Genomic DNA, 21,831 nt, shown 5'->3' on the forward strand with positions numbered 1-21,831 from the left:
GGTGGGAGGGTGAAGAGGAAGACTGTGGCAGTTCTAATGGCTTCAGTTTATTCCATTATCTGGGAGCATGGTGACAATCCAAGTGATGGAAGCAATGAGTTGGGGAAATAAATTACAATTAATGGGGCCTGGGGCCACCTGAGACTTGTGGCCAAGTTCAAGGCAGGGACAGTGACAATGACATCTTTCCAGTCACACCTGGCAGCGCAGGCGCATGGCACATGCAAAGTTGCGAGTCACCCAGGCTGGGTCTGTACAAGGTTACGTTCAGAAGAAACAGAAACATGGGACGCGGTTTATATTGCTGAACACCAATATGCCACTTTATTATTTGGATTTTTTTTTTCCCATTTGTCACATACCTGTCAATGTTTACACAATGAGGAAAATCAACCAGCAGTGGAAGTGACTGACCAAATCAGCTGATAATTCTGTACCCTCTTAACACACATCAATTCTTAACTTGGTAGGGATATCTTTCCTTTGATTCAGTCTCACAGCTATTCTTAAAATCGGTGTCAAGATTGTCACATCTTTAAATACAGATAGAATTGCCAGAAGTACATAATTTTATATATATATATGTATATATATATGTGTATATATATATAATATATGTACACACACATACAGAAAAATACAAGACTAATTGTTTTTCCACAATATTTAATTTACACACTACTATAACTCTATGCAACTTCTGAAGACAGGTTAAGGGGTACAAGAACTGTTTAGAGCTAGTAAATAGTTTGGTCCAATATTATCTTAATGTAATGGTTATTTGCTCCCTCCCTTTTATGTGACGACATACTATGACATACAACACATGCACAATCATTCACTTATGAACAAATGAGTAAGACGCCACTCAGACTAACATCTGTATACCCAGAGGGTCAACCAACCACACACAACTAATAAGGCTATAATACAGCTATGCAGCATAAACAGTCAACACTGCTGATCCTAAAGTGAGCACCATATATACATCTGAATATAAAAAACCATTGAAAACCAAACACATACGGGTTAGTTAAAAGGTGCCATTCCAAGGCTATACATAATCACAGGAAGAAGTATTTACATTACTTGGAAAACAGCTGCAACAAAGAATTTATTGCCAATGCCCTTTATAAACTTCTCTCCTACGTTTAATACAGATGTTACGCTCACTATCTATGTGAACCACACATCTTATTTCTGGCCCTTTATAAGATCCCTGCTCAAGAATTTCAAGCAAATATGTTCTATGGCTTCACCCACACATCTTTTCTGGTAGCTTTCAATTATAAATATCACAATGAACTAGAGCTGTAGCTTAAAACATATCTAGCCTAGGTCTAGAAAGCAAAATAAGTATTTTAGGTATCATCTTAGTTTAGTAAGTATATTGTGAAATTCAGAATTCTGAGTAAAATCTATGAATCCTAAGTAGCAGAGTCAGTGTGTACTTGGAGAAACCGTGACCAATGGAATGCAGTCCTTTGGTGCTCTGCCCACTCTACAGACAAAGTGACTGTCACTTCAGAGCCATGAAGGAAAGCTGCTGAGTGTGGGAAGGTCCCCCTTCCCCAACTCTGCCCAGCCACATCCTATCACCAATGTGGATAAGGGTTGCTTTGAAGACCCCCAGGGCACAGCCTGAAAAAGTAGCATCTGGCCCCTTCCAAAATTAGCAATCTGCAATATACTGAGTCTTACAAGATAAAATGCCATGAAAGATGATTATCTGGTCAAAGTAGTCTTTGTACAGGAACAGTTTAAAGCAAGAGTTCTTTGATTATTGTTTTGGCAGGAAGGCAAAGTGAAAAACACTCCCAGAAAAAAAAAAAAAAAAGCAAAAATCAAAACGACAACAACAAAAAAAACAAAGCAGGCTTTGTGCATTTTTGTTTGCTGTATGTGTGAATTTTGGTCTTTTATATGTGTTTTTGACCAGCCAGTTTTCATAGCTTACTAAGCTAAAGGACATAGAATGGAAAAAACAAGAGAGACAGCCTAATTACCAAACTCCTAAAAATTAAATCCCAGTAGTTTTTTTTTTGTTTTTGTTTTTTTTCATTTATAGGGTTTTGACTTTGCCAACCTCTGTGTGCACCTTTGCTCCCGTATTAGGCCCTACAGTTTCTTCTATCTACATGGTTTTAAAGGAAAGCCTAGGGTGTGCCCTCTAGGAAGGAATTTACACCGAGCATCTTTTTGTTCTGTTACACAGACTATACACTCTATAAGTAGAGTTAAGACACCATCAGTTCACTTCATCACATTACAAAATAGGATTGTCTGCTTGTAATTTATCACTACGGGGGAAGCTGCCTTATAAATCTAAGTACTTTATATCACCTAGTACAAAACAAGAAAATCTTTTTCAGTTAAATTTTAAGAGCCCAAACTTGTTTTCGCACTATAGTTTAAGACAAACAGGTGTGGGTGTGTTGAAATCATGGTTTTAAGGTTCTCAGTGCAGACCCCCGCTGTACTCTGCTCTGCACAGGCCTCGGAAGGTGGGGCGCACATGCGCTCACAGGCTCCAGGCCTGTCGGCATCACAACGTTATTGCTTTGGTTCTGTCTCAGACACCACAGAGTGTGCCTCCGAACACGGAGTCCCCGTTAGCATAGAAGGTCAGGACAGGAATTTAGATTTTTCACAAGGAAACAAAAGCATTTTCTCTCTAGATTAAGTGCAGAACATCAAATTTCTAAGTGCTCCATTTATATTAGGTTCCAAATATACATTTTAATTTAATCCTGATCATCCACATTAAAATTATAAATGTAAAAATTACACAACAGACTTCTCGGCTGGAAAAGAAGTGTCTCGCAGCATGCACAAAGACCATGCATTGTCACATCGTCAGGCGAACAAATGAAAAGGTAATAAATAACTGCTCCTAACGCCCACTTTAAAGAGTAAAACCAAAAAGAGAAGAGTGAAGCGAGCCAGTCTTCACCGCTCCGAGCAGGAAGAGTGCCCAGTGGCCAGAGCGGGCTGCAGTCAGATGACATGGCAGCAGCTGGCCTGGCTGGAGGCGCACAGCAACCCATCCTTAGGGTTCCGCTGGATGTTCACAGAGATGGTCTTTTCACACAGAGGTAGCTGTAGCACGTTATTTTTCAGGTTCTTGCTCTTTATCCGTTCTAATTCAGTGCTGCTGTCTGCCACGTGGTCAGAGAAGAACTTTATGCTGCCCATACCCGGGGCCTGGCCCGCATTCCCCGTGGAGCTGATGCACATCTTCCACGTGGACTTCTCCTGGACCTTGACGCTGGAGAAGGACAAGCCGCCCTGTGGGTCGAGAATGTACTTGGCGCCGCCGTGCAGCTGGGAGCCAAGGCAGAGGCTCATGAGTTTGAGGCTCTGCACCAGCTCGCCAGGCCCGGGGCCAGCGCAGCGGCGCGTGCTGCCCGACGTGCCGGTGGGCTTGCTGCCCGAGCCACCTGCAGGGCTGCCCCCGCCCGCATTGTTCTCGCTCGGACTGGCCTTGTCCGCACCGCTGCTGCCAGTGCTTGGCTTGCCCTGGCCCCCGCCATCGCCCTCGCTGCCAGGGGGCCCCTCGCTGCTATCCCGCCGGTGCCAGGAGTAGGTGAAGCCGCTGTCTTTGTCCAGCCGCCGCCGGCTTTCAGAGTCGTCATCGCTGGTCTCTGAGCTGCTACAGCTGGAGCCACGGCCCTGGCTTTTCCTGCGGTGGTAGCGCTTGTGCACCGTGCCAGGGGAGGCGATGTTCATCTTGAGTCGGCTCAGCTTGGGGGGCAGGTTCTCATCCATGTCGAATTCGTCATCAGACTCCCCTTCCTCAAAGATCTGGTTGAGGACAGGAGCGCTCTTCCTTGACGTCAACCGGTTGGTCACTGAGGGCTTCCGGCGCAGAACCACTTGTGTCGAGAGGGACATAGGCTTCTTGTCCTCCTCATCTTCCTCTTCGTCCTCCTCCACGCGGAACAGGCACTTGCGCCCGCTGGCTGTGGGTTTCAAGCTCGCCGAGGACACTGTGGAGAGCGCCGGCCCGGCCAACTCAGGGAGGTCGTCCTTCTTAGACGAGTCACACAGGCCTTTGCTCCTGTGGCCATTGAGGACATTGTCAGCGGCCCGAGCAGGAGACTGAGGGACAGTCGCATGGGACAGAGGAGTGGCCGTGAGATCATCCTCAAGGTCCTGGGGTACATCAATTTTGGTGGGCCATGACTGTCTGTGTAAACAGATTGGAAGAAGAAAGCCATGTAATAATATGCAGACTTTACTCAAACTACATCACGTAACACTGACTAGGGCAAAATCCACAGACTAAGAAAAGAAATATATAAAAGAGAAAAGAAAAAAAGAAAAGAAACAGCAGCTTCACAAACCCATTCAACATCCTATAAAGATCAGAAAGGACAGCAGCAGGGCACACGTGCTTCTGAAACATGGCTCAGTCTGTGGCTAACCAGGCAGATAAAAACTTCATCAGAGCTGTCACGACAAGAGGGCCAAGAGCTATACTCCATCTTCCCTATATGAGTCTTACCACAAGAAAAATAATTTTAAAAAGCACAAGGGAGATCACCAAAGCAAAACCAAAACACCACACATTTTGTTCCTCTGGGTCTTAGGTCACAAAATTTGAAGGCCTATGGTTTGCTAATAAAATTCACCTAAAAATATATATATATAATTCACCTGAAATTCCCAGTCTTCCAGATATGACAGGATGGTGTAAAAGTTTTGTTTATAAAAATAAATGGAAATAGTTCAGTGGATTAAGCATAGGAATACAGCAAAAAAAAGTCAATGTACATGGGCATACATACAACTCTTCTTCACCAATTAAAAAAACATGATGCTAAATATGAATCCATGTATTTTTAAATGTCCACCCAAGTGTAGTAAGTAACAAATCCACAATTATTTAAACTTTGATTTTACTCTCCCGTCTAGTGTCACCCAAGTAATAAGAACATTGCTTGGCAGCCAAAGAAAAATATTTTTAAACATGAGGTCTCTAGCCTGTTTTGGAATTCTTCACTGTCCTCTCTGTCCAGGGGAATAGTAGATGCCAGAGATCTTTAAAACAGCTACTTCCACACTACAACACTTTCGTTTCACACCAATTATGTTACCCTACAAGTAAAACCCAATTAAATCTATAGCTCTGAAAAACCCACAGGAATTTACAACAGACATCTTTCCCCCAACACAAAGCGTCCTCCTCTTTGTCCATGCAGTGGACAAAGTTCTTAAAAGCTGAGTGTTGGATAATGTCTCTGAGGTCATTAAGTGTCTCTAGACAAGTCATCTGCCCCCATCATCACAAATGCACAAAGCCCTGGTTATGCCTTTCGCTCTGGAGAATGGCACTACCAGGTTCTGGAAGAGCAGCCCCGCCCCTCACGCCCGCAAACAACCTGGGGACCCTGCACTGGTGGGGGCCCAGGTGCCGACTGTGTTTGACCCGCCAGAGTGGCAGCCAGCGCCATCCAGGCTGAGCGGGCCCACACATGGTGGAGGCTCTTTTCTCTCCCCACCTCCTACCCCACCGGAAAAGAAAGCCAAAACCGTTCTCAGAGCCCACCCCCCAAAACAGGATGGGTGGGTATGGCCACGGGGCTGGCTCCTCCACGGGCCACTTCTGAACCAATGGCTCTGATTTACAGGAGTAAGTCGAGCCATTTAACTGCTCACATAACCGAGCACACATCTGAGCTACATGTGTGCCAAATGAAGTATGTGATCTCCGCTGCCACAACACTGTAAGCAAATTATGGCTTAGCCTGACAAGAGAGGAGAGACGGCTAAACAAGAATTACAGAGGAGTCACGGGGGACAGAACAATTCACAGGGCCTGAGCGCTTCTCCGCGCCAGCACTGCGGGGAGAGCCAGACAGGGGTGAATGCACTTTATCACTTCATCCCCTCAGCTCTCCACAAGTTGGCACCATGATCCTCCCCCAAGGTCATGCAGGCTGGGTCCCAAGGCTACCATCCCGCGCCCCCCCACCCCATCCCCGGGGGCAACCTTGAAAGCTTCTGAATGGCTGCTGCCCAGCCTGGCCTCTAGTCTAGCCTCAGGGACTCTCCTCACTTCCTGGGACCAGAGAGGATGCTGGCACCAAGCCCTCCGGTGCTGGGGTCCTCTGCTAACACGCAAGCCATGCCATGCTTCGGGTCCACCCTAGCAGGACCCAAAGAAGGCGCTCTCTCTGCAGCTGTGGCTCCTTGGCTCACCCTGCCTATCCCACCCCGAAGAGCTGCGATTGCTTCCACATCTGTCTCCTGATTCAGTCCAGGGTCCTGAGCCCCAGGTCACTCTGACCTAAAGGCATGTCCACTGACAGAACTAATTCAGGTCCAGGGTTTTGATAATAAAGTCAAAGTGACAGTAAAAAGAAGGCAAGGAAGCAGATGCGCCACCTGCCCTGGGCTCGGGAGGAGTCGAGGCCCACTCCACTCTGGTATCCCCAGGAGATAAAAGGAAAACTCGAGGGAAGGCTCTGATATTTCTTTATAACCTCCATGGACTTTTATATAGCTTTTATAATAAGGACAACCAACTTGAATCATTTACATATGTGATCAACTTTAGATTGAGCTCTGATCTGTTCCACCAAAAACGGCTCAAATCCAAATTTTCTGTTCTCTAAGGCTGGACTGACTCCAGACTTGGTGGCCTGATGTGTGGTGACTGTGCTCTTCCCCATCGGGGGGCTCAAGTCAGGACTAGGATGACCTCACGACTTGAAGTCACCATCCTGGTTGGTCTCAAGCCCGAGTCCCTGGCTCCCTGGAATGCAGTCTTCTTCACACAGACAGCAGGCAGCCTGCCTAGGTTTCGTTACAAAAAGCCTCCATCTAGGATCTAAATGAAGTTACTAAGTCAACTTTCCAGTTCTAGACTTCTAAATCTTTATTCTTTGGCCACCCAGCAATGCTTTTTCTTTTCTTTTTTTTTTTCTTCTCTGTTCCTGCATCCCAAGTAACAACCTATATACATGGTAAGCTGACTGCAAATAATTTAAATCCAATGGCTTTCTGCCTATTTTAAATAATTATTATTATATATTCACACACAGATATTTGTATATGGATGTACACATAGAGAATGTTCAGAATTGGGAACATCCTTTTGTTTTTGAATCACTACACTTCCACGGATTACTTTATCTGAAGCGGGAAAGATAAATTCTACAGAACTTTCATAGTGGTGATATAAAAATGTAATCCTTTCATCCTTTGATTTTTAAATGGAAAGCTAATATGGCAGAAGAAAAAGCAAGGTTGGAAAGAGGGAATGGGAGGAAGAGAGGAGGAAAAAATGGGGTAGAGCATATTTATGACTTGGCCGAAGACACCAGTCGTGGTGAAAGAGTCATAACAGTGACAGCAAACACCTAGAGTTCAGCTCAGGAGGTGGATGTATTATACTCCCATTTCACAGACCAGGAAGCTGAGTCAAAAAGAGGTGAAGTGATCTCTCAAGGTCAAGCAGCCAATAAATCAACTAGCTGATCTGTCAAGTCACTGAAATCCTGAGATAATATCAAGGCACAGAAATGCCCTAAATGTTCTTAAAAATTATTTCAAGTAACAGAGGGAAAATTTGGTCCTGTTTCTGGAAAGAAAACTTGAAGAAAATAACACATTAATACATATAAGATCTGGAAGAGTTTAATGAAAATAGTTGACACTCTGCTTGAGGCTACTTCTCAAAACATGTTTTCCTGGCCAGGCCAGCAGCCACAGCCCCACTCCCCTGAGTCCAGGAAGGAAGGTGTCCTTGGTGACAAAGGAACAAGACTCCCCATACAGGAAGAGCCCATGCATGGCCTCTCCAATGAGGCCGTCACCACTGTTTATACTCTCAGGCCCCAAAGAGTTATTAGGAAGCATATTTTTTAAAGGGGTTCTCTATTTCAAAATGTTAACTTACTAAAATCAGTGAAGATTTTTTTCTCACCTAAACTGGGCCTTGATATTGCTAGGACTTGCAGATCTGGTTTGTATTTCTTTCTCTTGCTTCTCCCTCAGGATCCTTTCAGCAAGCAAGAAGTAAGTGGCCGTGATATGATTATACCTGTTGGTTTCCAGGGCCCTGAGGAAAATAAGGGAGAATAAATGTAAGCCACATCAGCAAGTTTGCTTTTTTATAAGTAGAACTCATTTCCCCCAACTAAAATACAAGCAAATAAAATCCAATGATCTGGAATCTTTAAAATTAAAAAAAAAAACAAAACAAAAAAACCCCACAAACAAGAAGAAAAACCTAGTAGTTATTTAGATCACTCATGAAATTCTAAAAAACAACTACATAAAAATGTTCATAAGAAAAATCCAAAATGCGAGAGCAGCTGAGCTGAATGTCAATTTTCGATGCAAAAAAAGGTGATGAAGCTTTCCAAGAATGTATGCATTATACAAAACGTTAATCTGTGTCAAAGTGTTCATTTTCATTAAGTTGGCTTACTTGATTCCATCAGAAGTACAAAATGAGCTGTATGAATGTGCACTGAAACACTAGCATCAATAAGAAAAATAAGGGTAAGTTTTTTTTTATACCCTTTGCATTTAATGAATTACTAGTGTAACTGAGACCATATCATTAGCCCCTTCTTTGAATAAAATCAGCGTATTCGTTTATCCACTTCAGAAGATTGCTCCAAGTCCCTAGTCTGAACAGGCACCCTGCAGGCCAGCTCAGGACATTCCACCCCATGGGGCACATGGCCACCTATCCTCCCGCAGCTGGCCTGGCCTGAGGACTGCACAAGAGTGCTACAAAGGGTCTATAAGGGCCCAGAAACCGTCATGGTGAGTGAAAATACAAAATGAACACTTAGGAAAGAATACAAGGATCCCTTTTCACAAAATTAACAGGGGGGAGTCACAGCTAAAGAGGCAGGGCAGACTGAGGTGCAAGGCTCTAAAAGTTAAGAGCTCTGATGAAACTCTGGGCTCAGAATGACTTCAAGTGGTTTCCTAAGCTGAGTACCAGCTAAGGGCACTGGCTTCTTCTGACGGGACCAAAAACACGTGGCTTTGAGTTGAGGCATCGTGCTCAGGAGGAGGAGCACAGAAGCAAGCCACGAGCAAGAGCGGAGGCCAGCTGGAGGCCATGAGCTCGGGCCTCCCAGCTCAGGCTTCACCGTGCACCTGCCCACTAGTGCACATACAAATGGAGTCACTTGAACCAATGAGACTGACCCTCCCTGCAGATACAACATTGAATTGACATGAATCAAATAGTTCTAAATGACACCGCTGCATGTATTCATTTAAGCTAAGAACACTGAGCCAATTCAGGGAGATACAAATAAGCCTTCTATGCACTCAAAATGAAAAACCACTTTCTACACATTGCTAAAACAAGTGTCCTTGGCAGGCACAGCCAAGTGTCCTGCTCTCTCTGTTCATTTAGGTCATTAAGTATGACAACTCATAATGCAGCTGGAAATCTGCAGAAATTTGTACTTAAACCAAAATTTTGAATCTGAGTTTTTTTTGTTTTTTGTTTTTGCCTCCCCACCACTCCGCCCTGAGTAACTCCTCTTTTCATCATACCTGATGGTTTCATTCAACAGGTTTCTTGAACACTTTGACTTTTCATTTGTGGAAATATTTCATGATTTTCTAGACAGGACCTCTTATAGAAATAAATCATTACTAAAACAAAGCAACTGCATCTTTGTATTATCCTTGATTCCAAACTTCTCAGATTATTAAAAACTGGCTTTGGTTTTAAATGACTTAATTAACAATTTTGTATCTTGTGGGTGGCAGGTTGCTCCAGTAAGGGCTCTGAAGGGCCAGAAAGTAAACATTTTATAGGCTTTGTGGGTCTGTGGTCTCTCTCACAATTACTCTGATACTGTAGCACAATGTGGCCAAAGACAATACCCAAGGCATCTAGCATGACTGCAGTCCACTAAAACTTCCCTTACAACAATGTGTGACCAGTCCCATGTGTCGACCCCTCAATTAGAGGACTGTGGTCTGCCCCATTCTCTCCACTCACTGTGGGGAGCAGAGGGAGACACAACAATGAAGATGCTGCTATGGAAAAGACGTGTACTGGGATACAAAAGTAGCTACTCCAATCCACCCCGACAGGAAGGAAGAGAGGCCACAGCATTTGATGACACCACCCAGCAATGGTGTACTTATTCACTAGCATAAAAATAAAAACAACACAACAATAAAACCAATGAGACAGGAACTCCAGAAATAAATGACATGACTTCTGCCAATTGGGAACTCTACTCATTAAAGTGTCTGCAGGCCCTGACAAGCTAAGAGGAGAGACCATTCCAAGAATCCTAAACCCATGGCCCCGTGCTGGTGAGTGCTGACATACTCCACAATGGCGTCGCGGTCTGCTATGTCCCCGAGCACCATGCGCTGAATGATGCTGTTGTGTTCCTCCTCTGAGAGGTTTTTGTACGACACGAGGGGGATGTTATACTTTGTTGCTGGTGAAGGGTCCACTCCCTGAAGCCAAGGATGATTTTCAATCTCTTCTAAGGAGGCCCTTCTCTTGGGATCTCTCTGTAGCATCCGTGTGATCAGGCTGGAAAGGAAGTAAGTCCACTGTTAGAGCAAACTGTTGGCAGGGCTTAGTAATGGTGGATTATTTTATTAATCAGAATTCTTTCCTATACTTATGCCATCAAATTTCGTTAGGCCCACTAGTGGTGGTGGTAGTGTGGCAGATGGTAATAAAGAAAATTTAGTGCCATCAGTTTCATAAATAGAAAATCACAACTGCCAGGGGCACCTGGGTGGCTCAGTGGGTTAAAGCCTCTGCCTTTGGCGCAGGTCATGATCTCAGGGTTCTGGTCAGCAGGGAGCCTGCTTCCTCCCTCTCTCTCTCTGCCTGCCTCTCTGCCTACTTGTGATCTCTGTCAAATAAATAAATAAAAATCTTACAAAAAAAAAAAGAAAGAAAGAAAGAAAGAAAATCACAACTGCCAGATATACTGGTAAGCCAAACAGCTTCCTATCATCTGGAATTAGCTCTAGATATTAACAACCGTTGCTTAATTAACTGTGCCTTAGCTGCAAGCCAGAACCAGATATAATGATCAACGGTGACATACAAAATACAGTGCATGAGCCAACTTCTGCTTCAGAAAGAATAAATGATCCTGATGGAAACAATCACAACGCCACAGGCTTTTAAACATATATTTTGTTTAAATGCATTGTGTGTGTGTGGAAAAATAAATAAATACAACAAAATAAAAAAAAAAATACACACACACACACACACACACACACTCACACACACACACAGGGATGGAAGGAAGCAGACTCAACAGGAAAAAAAACGAAATAAAAGCAGGAATCTTAGGGGATGCCTGGGTGGCTTAGTTGGTTAAGCCGCTGCCTTCGGCTCAGGTCATGATCCCAGCGTCCTGGGATCGAGTCCCACATCCCCACATCGGGCTCTTTGCTCAGCAGGAGCCTGCTTCTCCATTCTGCCTCTGCCTGCCACTCTGTCTGCCTGTGCTCACTCTGACAAATAAATGAATAAAAAAAAAAAAAAAAGCAAGCAGGAATTTTAGGAGGCAAATGACAAAGCTAACCTTTGACCCGAAGGCTTCTGCTTTGGTTTTGAAAGCTATACTGAGTGCAAAAACCAGAATATAATGTGTAGGCAGGGAGTACAACTAGAGTCCTCATAAAGAACTAGGGTCCCAGCTTCAGTGGCAGGGGGAATGAGAAATGAGAAACCAATCTGTTACGATATCAAGAAGGAAAACTGCCTGCCTCAACAGTGGCTGTGGATGTGAGGCAGGGAAATCTCTTCTAAGAATTTCTAGCCACACGCTGGTCCTCACACACATTCGTGGTCCAAATTAATGATATCTGTGTGGTACATGTCAGGAAGAAGTTAATTCAGGTGGTTTTAAAGCTGGAGTGCTCCTAAGTAACCAGAGTAGAGAAGGAAATGTAAAACCTTTCCCTAGGAACATAACTTAAAGGAACTTCCCAAATAATATTATAAGGAATATGACCTCACAGACAAAAAATATCAAGGAAATCAGTACTAACAAAAACCAGTAATACATGATGGCAAAATCAGAATGCAAAGTCTTCAAATACTGAAATTTTCAGACACAGAAGACAACTGTGTTGTATATGTTTAAGACATGGAGAAGCGTGAAATACAAAAGACTGAAAAAAAAAAGCGATAGGTAAATTTTTTAAATTAGATAGAAAGAGAATTAATGAATTGGAAGACAGAGCCAAGGAAATAACCCTGCACCAGTGGACTGAGAAAATATGAAGAGATGAAAAGACAAGGAGGAGAGAGTGAAAATACCTAACATATATCTAATCAAGAGTTCCAGAAGGGAATAAAGGAATGGGCAAGAAACTATATTTGAAATTATCATAGCTAAAGATTTTCCAAATTCATGGACAAACACAAATCCTGACCCAGGAAGCCTAACACATCCTAAGCAGAATGAATAGAAGCTCTTAGAGCAGCCTGAGAAGAGACAATCACCTGAGCAAGAACAATAACAACACGAATAGATGATATCCCAAAAGCAACAAGACATATCAGAAGAGTGTGGTAACATCCTCAATAACCTGAGAGAAAACTGTCCACACCTAGAATTCTACACTCAATGAAACTTTCAAGGGCATATGTAACATAAACAGATTTTCAATGAAGAACTGAGGAAGTCGATCACCAATAAACAAACGTTCCTCAAAGGAATTCTAAAGGGTATAATATTAGCAGAAGAATGTGATCCCAAGTGAGGGAATATACAAAGTTTTTAATCAAGCGTCTGGGTAATTCTAAACAATATTTTTACTATACAGAATTATAATAATAACAGTTTAATTTGTGGAGATAGAAAATATTGAATGGTAAACTGTCCTAAGGATTTTGTGTTGTTCAGGAAGACATAAAGATAAGGATTAACTATCAATTTTATTAAATTAAGCATATAGGGACGCCTGGTGGCTCAGTCAGTTAAGCGTCTGCCTTCGGCTCAGGTCGTGAACCCAAAGTCCTGAGATTGAGCCTCACATAGGGGACTCCCTGCTCAGCAGAAACTCTGCCCCTCCCTCTCCCATGCACTTTCATCCCCCCTCAAATAAGTAAATGAAATTGTAAAAAAATTATAATTAAGCATATAAATATGTACGTGTGTGTTAAAACAGGAGACTCACTAAAAACAACTGACTATGACTTCTAAGGTAGTTGAAGGGAGAAAGCCAAGTAAGGGGAAAAAGAAAAATCTCTAGCCAAGTAAGTGGAAAAAGAAAAATCTCTATCAATCCTAAAGAAAGAATAGACCAAAAAAAAAAAAGGGGGAGGGGAATGTAGGACAAATATGAAGCATATAAAAAGAGCATAAATATATCTACATCTTTCAGTGAAGACAATATGAATAAGATAAACTCTGATGAAAGGACAAAAATTCTTAGAAGGGATTAAACCCCAGCTCCCAGCTATTAAAAAGGACTTACTTAAAACCAAGACAATGAAAGGTCTAAATTAAATGAATGGAAAACTAGATAGCACATAAATGCTAACCAAAGGAAGACTGGTGTGGATAGCTAAAACCAGGTAACACAGATTGACTTTAAGGCAAAGGCATCATTAGTGATAAACAAGTGAATTACAAGTTCAAGTCACCAGTAAGATACAATTTGTACCTAATACCATTGCCTCAAAACACTTAAAAACTAAAACTGACAGACCTCCAAGGAAAAAAAACCAATAAATCTACCATCGTAGTGGAAGAATATCTTAGTAAGTGATAAATCAAATAATCAAAAAACTCAGAAAAGATGTAAGTAATTCAGAACAGCATAATTAATAAGCTTGATCTTAAGGATTTATATATCTCCGATCCCCAAAATGTGAAAATATACATTCCTTTCCAGAACAAAAGGATCATTTACAAAAACTGACTCCATGGTAGGTGTTAAGCAAGCCTTAACACCTAAAACAATGTGAAAAACAGCAACAAAAAACGAGTACTATATAGACTATATTCTTGGACCACAATAGAATTAAGTTAGAAATGAACAACAAAAAAGTAATTAGAAAAATTTTATATATTTGGAAACTGTAAAACACCCTTCTAAAAATCTTAGCAGTCAAATACAGCATGTGAAGCTAGAAAGTACTCAGAACTGAATAATAACAGGGCTATAAATAAAAACTAGTTGAGGTACTGCAGAAATGGTACAAGAAGACAAATCTGATAGCCTTAACTATGACATTAGAAAAGGAAAGTTTGTAACTATGACATAAGAAAAAAAGAAAAAAGAAGTGACTCAGCCCATGAAGTAGGTAGAAGGGAATAATACAGGTAAGAGAAAATTTACAATGTAAAACAAAACAAAAAAAAAAAAAACAAGGAAATGAATAAAGATAAAAGGCAGTTCTTTGAAAAAGACTAATAAAATTAACAAATCTCAGGCAAGACTAATCAAGACAAAAACAAGAGAAGGCAGAAATTCAATACTGGAATGATAAAGGGCAACATCCCATTGATCTATATACTTTACAAATATACCAGAGAATATAAATACTTCAGGCCAATATATTTGAAAATTTAGATAAAATGGGCAAGCTCCTTAAAAAACAGAAGTCAGCAAAACTGACACAGGAAAAGCAGAAAACTGAGTGGTTCTACAATTACTAAGAATAATCCCTCTACAAGGGAGAAATAGAGAAGGCTCCTAAGATATTATAACTGCTCTATTTCTGACTCTAGGTAACAGGTTCTACCATTCACACATCATCAGTACATAGAGAAGCCTGTAACTGAATCCAGAGTTTGAATAGGTAAGATAACCACACACCACATTGGGACTAAGATATAGGTCCACTTGGAGAAAAGATTTCTCAAATCATCAGATTTCCTTCTTACCAGCTGATGGGAAAAATTCAAAACTCTGTTACTGCAACAAGATATTTAAAGTATATATAATCTCAGCTGAACTCACTGAAAAATATCACCCATTAAAATAAATGAAGTGTATATATATATATATATATATATATATACATGTATATATACATACACACACACACACACGTTTTCACTATTCAAATAAAATAATATTGTTAGTCTACTTTTGCTCTTCTTGGTGCTTTTGGTTTTCTAACTCATCCAATATTACCCATATATCACCCATAATGTCCATGAAATACTTGAGCTTCTAACAGTTCTTTTATTCCATTATATTTCTCACTATACATATTACAGAACTATAAAGTTCTTTAAATTCCAAATAATCAACTTGACTGTACTTTTGGTTGCTGGTTTCCCACAATCACATAAACCAACAGGGGAGAGTGGTATATGGATAAAATTAAGGGACACATTATGTAAAACCTAAAATGGTGTGTTGGTGGTTTATTTCAGGAAAAGAAATGCCTTAATTTTTCTCTGGAATTTAAAATAATTCTAGGTGGTCTTCTTTTTTTCGCTTATGCAAAAACAGAAAGGTAGTTCCTATGGTAATATCTTCATTTCAAGTGAGTAACCACCACTCCTGGAAGCTGAAGAGGCATGTAATGGGTTTCTTGAAAACAAGCATATTTAAGACATAGACTTACACAGTTTGTACTCTAGTATTAAATTTCAAATCACATTCTGGGGTTAACGCCCCAAAATATACTTAACAAAAATAAAATATCAAGTTCAAAAATTAAAATGAACTCAGATGTTTATATAATGAAGTCACTTCATTTTTTTTTTTACATGTTAATGGAATAAAACAAAACTTCTGAGGGTGCCTGGGTGGCTTAGTTGGTTAAGCATCCAACTCTTAATTTCAACTCAAGTCATGATCTGGGCGCCTGGGTGGCTCAGTGGGTTAAGCCGCTGCCTTCGGCTCAGGTCATGATCTCAAGGTCCTGGGATCGAGTTCCGCATCGGGCTCTCTGCTCAGCGGGGAGCCTGCTTCCCTCTCTCTCTCTCCCTGCCTGCCTCTCCGTCTACTTGTGATCTCTCTCTCTCTGTCAAATAAATAAATAAATAAAATCTTTAAAAAAAAAAAAAGTCATGATCTTGGGGACATGAGATTGAGCCCGGGGTAGGACTCCTTACTCAGCACAGGGTCTGCTTGCAACTGATTCTCTATCTCTTTGTCTCTCCATCTCTCCCCCCACCCCTCCCCATGCTTGCACTCTATATACATATATATATACATATATACATACATTATACAAAAAATAAATTAAACTTTTGGTTTTAACATTCTTTTTCTACTTTTACTTACTCTTTACACTCTTTGGACACATGGGATGGTACTGTATATTTGCAATCCATGATCATTGTCAATGTTTCACTGTCATTGGCCTCTTGAAAAGGTGGTTGCCCACACACCAACATGAAAAGAATCACTCCCAGACTCCATATATCTACAAAGCAAAGACATACTGTTAAATATTGGATGAGTTAGAAAACCAAAAGCACTAAGAAGAGCAGAAGTAGACTAACAATATTATTTTATTTGAATAGTGAAAACCATTTATATCTCAAAGGAAAACATCTAGGGAAGAAAACTTGAGTCCCAATAAGGCAGGGGAAGGTATCTGTCTTGTTTTCTATTTTTATATTCACCTCAGCCGCATAGTGAATAGTCAATAAATGTTCAACAAAGAGATAAATTAATTCACTAATGCCAAGAACATCGAGAAGAAAGTACCTATCAAGGTTCTCAAGCCACTGAGTAACAGACTGCTGTCTTTCTCATGACATTTACTAGAGAATATATAAACCTAGTATTTTAATACTCTGAAACATGAAAAGGATTTTGCCTAATGTCACAATTATCTCAGTTGCTCTTTACCTCAATGCTGGTGAGATAACCAGATGATGTAAATCACAGTCACTTTATAGTTAAGAAAATTGAAATTCAGAGAGAGAAATATTTCTGTGCTGTCAATGAAGAAATAGATAAGTTATACATTATTTCAGAGGACAAAATTAGGTATGAAGGTGTAAGTAACCAGGAGGTACATATTGGCTTAAAAACAACAGAAGCTACTTAAAAAAGCACTGGGAAAGACTGTAGGCTTCCCATTCGGCAAAGTCTGGGCAACCATCTGTCTAATACTCTGCATAAGACATTCCTGTAGTGATTGTAAGACTAGACTAGTTGACATCTGAGGACCCTCCCAACTGTAGCATTAGCCTAACTCCTACAAGTGCCAATAGCCCCCTACTTCTTGCCATTAGATAAAATCTAACCTATCAGTTGGAAAAATGATGGCTCTTCAAATGAAAAAAGGATGAATCCATCATTTAGGAAGGGGATCACAAATCATTCATTCATTCCAGAAACTTGAAGTAGAGACATGATTACATAAACATTAATATACCAAGAGATGAATTCAAGAAGCTTTCTACCACAAAAAGCTTAGAAGAGAATGTAAGCCACATGGACTCTGTCACATCTGTTAACACTCAACTGCTGTTTTCATTTAGCTTACACTCCATGTTATTTTCAGCAGAATTATAACTTGTTAATAAAATACCTTCTCCTTGGTCCAAACTACATAAAGAGGGCAATAAAAGCAAAAACCCAAAAGTTAAACATACTGTGATTTTTTATATATACAACAAATTTTACTAAGGATGCTTTAATGAAAACTGGTTAAGCAGATACAAAAATCTACTAAAATTAAAACATTACATATGTAAGAAGAAAAGGGACCTAAAGATCATTCAGTCCAAACCTGTGGCTCTTCAGTGTCCCTAGGAGGTGGTGTGCCTGGCATTGCTTGTTGGATGCATAAATTATGTGACCTACAGCCCCAGGACAGCAAGTTGGCTCAGGACTCCACTCAACTCACTAACACACATTTCTTTATCTTGATCTTGGAATGCAGAGGGCCATCCCCATTCAAAGTCAAACAACATAAGTAATGTGGCTAGCTGCACCTGTTCTTTAAATATATAGTGAGAATTTATAACCCCAATACTAGCTCTAACTTATTAAGAGTTTCAAAGGAAATCTACATAGTTGTAACTTAAACCCTCTCTGAACAACCTGAACCTATTTTTGGTTACCTGCCCCAATTCTCAAGCCAGTCCTGTGAACAAGTGGCAATTATAATTATTCTCCCTTTAATCCATGTGTCCCTTATTTTTCAAAGCAGTTATATTCCTGAAATTCACTATCAAGTATACTCATCTTTTCACCAATGTTTATTAGATAAGAATGGAAATATACCATGGCTTTATTTTTGGTTGATTTACACTACTTTGTTTAGTTTTGGCTATCTCCTCCCCAAAGGAAAGGGATTTTATAAGTGGTTTGCAATAAAAACACATAAACATAAAAACCAGGGTAGTTAAAACACTCTCTCTCTCTTGTTGTTCAAATATTGACTAATGTCTAAGGCTACTACTATAACCAACCCCAACCTCAAATACACTATATCTGAGATATAATATATTCTTATCTTTCTATATAAATCCTATAAAACAATTTTTATAAAATGAATTTGGTTATGTTATTTCTTCTACCATCTCATACCTTAACTGTGGATAACCCAGTTTGGTTATTTAGTTTTTTACTTTTTCTCCATCCTAAATTGGAGATGATATCTGACAGTACAATTATACAAAGCTGAGGTTTTAAAAGGTTAGCAAATAGCATAAACATCCAACTAATAATTACCCCCAAATTCTTATCTGGCTAAAGGAAACTTTCTTTTCCTGTTAAATATCAACCTCAACATCAATAAGGAAGTCCAATTACCTGGAAATGTTCTCTTCAGGATCATCTGGCCAAGCAGACTCACACACCACTTGCTAGGAAGTGGTGCGTGATTCAAAGGGAAAAAAACAACATAAATATATATACTATTTCTACTGTTTCCAGCCAGGGCTCAAATAATTTCTGAATGAAGAAGTGCTTAAAATGTGTGAAATTTAGAAACACAATTTGGTGCCTGGTAGTTTATGAAGTGAAGTGACATGATGTGTGAAGCATGTAAAAGAGCAGCAGCACTAAGGGAGCCAAGTTTCAGAAAGAGCAAATGACCCTCTCAAAGAGACAATGTGATTATTCAAAGGATTACTTTTTCCATTTACTTCTTTCCTAGATTTATTTTCTCTTCTTCTTGTCTTTGAATGATTTTACTTTTCCATCCTAAGGACCAAAGGAAAGAGATAAAAACAATCACGAGGGCTGTCTGGGTGGCTCAATGGGTTAAGCCTCTGCCTTCAGCTCAGGTTATGATCTCAGGGTCCTAGGATCGACTCCCACAAAGGGGCTCTCTGCTAGGCGGGGAGGGAGCCTGCTTCCTCCTCTCTCTCTCTACTTGTGATCTATCTCTGTCAAATAAATTAAGAAATCTTAAAAACAAACAAACAAAAAACAAACAAAAAAAAATCACAAAACAAACACAGAGTGGTATGACTTTAACCAAGTATTTAAACGTGTTCTCCATCGTTAAATGGGAATAGAACAGTAATGCAATTCCTCTTAATGCTGTGGTGGGCATTAAAGAGATGAAAATCAAATTCATGCTGAGTACTCAGGACAGAGCCCAGAATACAGAAAGCATTCTGAGGAGTCAGTACTGTCCCGCCCTCATTCATCTGTGCCGGGTGGGCATTGTTCCTGAGCACAGAGGACACAGAGATGAATGGGGGACACCCTTGCCCTTACAGGGCTCTCAATTCACTGTTAGAGACAGCCAGCAGATAAGCTCAAGAAGGCACAAAGCCAACACAGACAAAAACTAGTGAAGATGGGGGGAGAGAATAAGAATGGCCTCTTAGTAATGCAGCTACAAAAGGGGACAATTTAAGATCTTGGGTCCCCAGGACAAGACATCTGGTATTACAGGACTAACAACAGCATCAAGAAGGATTATCTATTACATTCCCCTCAAGTGGGGGAGGGAGCTGCTACTTGTCTTAAAAACTCATGTTTGTGAATATTTTAAAATATCTTTTTCTATTTTTTTTTAACTTGCTTATAAAACTATATATTCCCAAGGTATAGATCATAGGATCAGCTTGGGATCCACCAAGTCCTTAACTGGGGACAGTGGATGATCAGGGAGAAGGAGAGAGAAAGATAATGGAATAGGGACTTCACATTATATTTATTTCAAAAAGATGTTAATGGAATTGTCTATTCATATTCAAGGTACACAGGTTAACAAACATCAACCATCTGAAAAATCAAATTTAATGTTGATACCATCTGAAGCATATTTTTTTATTTCAGACCCAGCTATAGAGTCTTCATTAATAAAAAGGGAAAAAGAAAGTATCACTTCATAAATACAGTTCCTTTGGTTAAAAAACCACTTCCAACTCATGGAACTGTGGGAAGGGGTGGAAAGATAATGAGGTCTTTGTTAGTACAAAGAATGGGAGTTACTGGTCCCCTTACTTGCAGCTCTCAAGCTGGAAAGAAGAGCACCAAACTCAGCACTGACGTCTCTTTCACCTGCTAACAACACTCAGCAGGTCAACTTGTCATAATACAATATATGCCATTTCTAGAATTGGAAGTGGAGTTTCTACTACAAAGGTCATGTTAGGCAGGCTAACAAAAGATCAAAATGAAAACAAAGCAGAATAAAAGAACATGCTAGTGATTAATCTGAGGAAAAGCTACTGCCAAATGTTGGGGCGGGAAGGGGGTTGTAGTAGAGGATGTCATGACTGCTGAAAAGTCTTCTAAAAAAATCATTTCTGAAGTGAATTATCTAGAGAGCAAAAGAGCGAGCATTGATTAGAAAGTAATAAAAATGGGAAGACCAGAAGAAAAGTTTCAGATGGAAACTTCTATTTTTTTCTTCTGGCATTCTTTTATCAGTATAACTATCAATCTAACAGAAGAAGCAACAGAATGGTTTAAAATCACTACAGATGAAGCAGGGACCAGCACCTTTTATAACATCACTTAAAACCAGCAGGATTTATGCAATCAACTTTTCAGTTCCAACTGTGGTTACCAGCAACTGACATATGACCCAAAACTAATGTAAAAGGCAATGCTTTCTTAGAATAGCAAGTACTGTTACACAAGCATGTAGGTCTCAGGACCTTTGTTCCTTGTACGGATATTCAGAAACCCTAAGGTCAACTGATGTGAATTGCTCCCTACACACCAAGAACTACTGGTGTGCATTCAACAACACCTACAGCTCCAGTTACAAAAGATTCTTGTTTGCAACAAGATCAATGGTTGGTTCTGAGGGACCAGACTAGAGACCATTCTACAAGTGGTCTTCTGAACTAACAGGGGAGGGCGGGGCAAGGAGGAATAAAGCATTTGGACAAGTTCCCATTTTATGGTATTTATATAATCCCTAGTTTTACTAACACTTTAGTTAGAAGCACAATTTTACTATTTCACAAGTAATCATTACTTAAGCAGAAAGTTAGAATGAATGCCATCACTCATACCTACATCAAAAAACTTTCCCACACCTGAATCCATCTAAATGCCCCCTGAGAACTTAAAAAAATCAATGCTGTCCAAACAAAGCTTATCACCTTTGAAAAAAAAACCTAGTTCTCTCATCTGGGTTCTAGTGTGGTCTGCAGTACCTCCACCTCTCCAATCAAAATTCAGAAGGCATCCCAGACTGCACCTCTCATTCAGGTCAGGAAGATCCTGCCAATTCCAGTACATGCCCAGAATCCTCCAACACTCCTACCAGTGACCCTCAGCTCTCCGTGAAAGCTCTCCAAACTGCCCTCCCAACCTAGTGACCAGGGCGTCACCACAGTGAGCTGTCATTAGAGATGTTTTCCTCTATTACTCAGAGCTCCCTGAGAGCAGAATATATCCCCTGCACCCTCAGCAGTGGGCTGGATGTCAGAATGAACCTACAACAAA

The 21,831-nt window shown here is 40.5% G+C and overlaps 1 protein-coding gene across 4 annotated transcripts in view; it reads right to left on the minus strand.

Annotated features, from left to right (window-relative positions):
- Window positions 1–295: 295 nt before the first annotated feature.
- The window catches only part of SNRK (SNF related kinase), a 58,386-nt gene continuing 36,850 nt past the window's right edge, over window positions 296–21,831 (minus strand). For all 4 annotated transcript variants that reach the window (XM_004774163.3, XM_013046704.2, XM_013046706.1 and 1 more), the window contains 4 exons: window positions 16,234–16,375; window positions 10,328–10,540; window positions 7,934–8,068; window positions 296–4,189 (listed from right to left, as the gene is read on the minus strand). In XM_004774163.3, coding sequence (XP_004774220.1) covers window positions 2,998–4,189; window positions 7,934–8,068; window positions 10,328–10,540; window positions 16,234–16,375 — 1,682 coding nt within the window. In that variant the 3' untranslated portion in view covers window positions 296–2,997. The remainder of the gene's footprint in view (window positions 4,190–7,933; window positions 8,069–10,327; window positions 10,541–16,233; window positions 16,376–21,831) is intronic.

Source organism: Mustela putorius, unplaced genomic scaffold (genome assembly GCF_011764305.1).
Source record: "Mustela putorius furo isolate JIRA1106 unplaced genomic scaffold, ASM1176430v1.1 tig00003834_pilon_pilon_pilon, whole genome shotgun sequence".
In the NCBI taxonomy this organism is placed as follows: domain Eukaryota; kingdom Metazoa; phylum Chordata; class Mammalia; order Carnivora; family Mustelidae; genus Mustela; species Mustela putorius.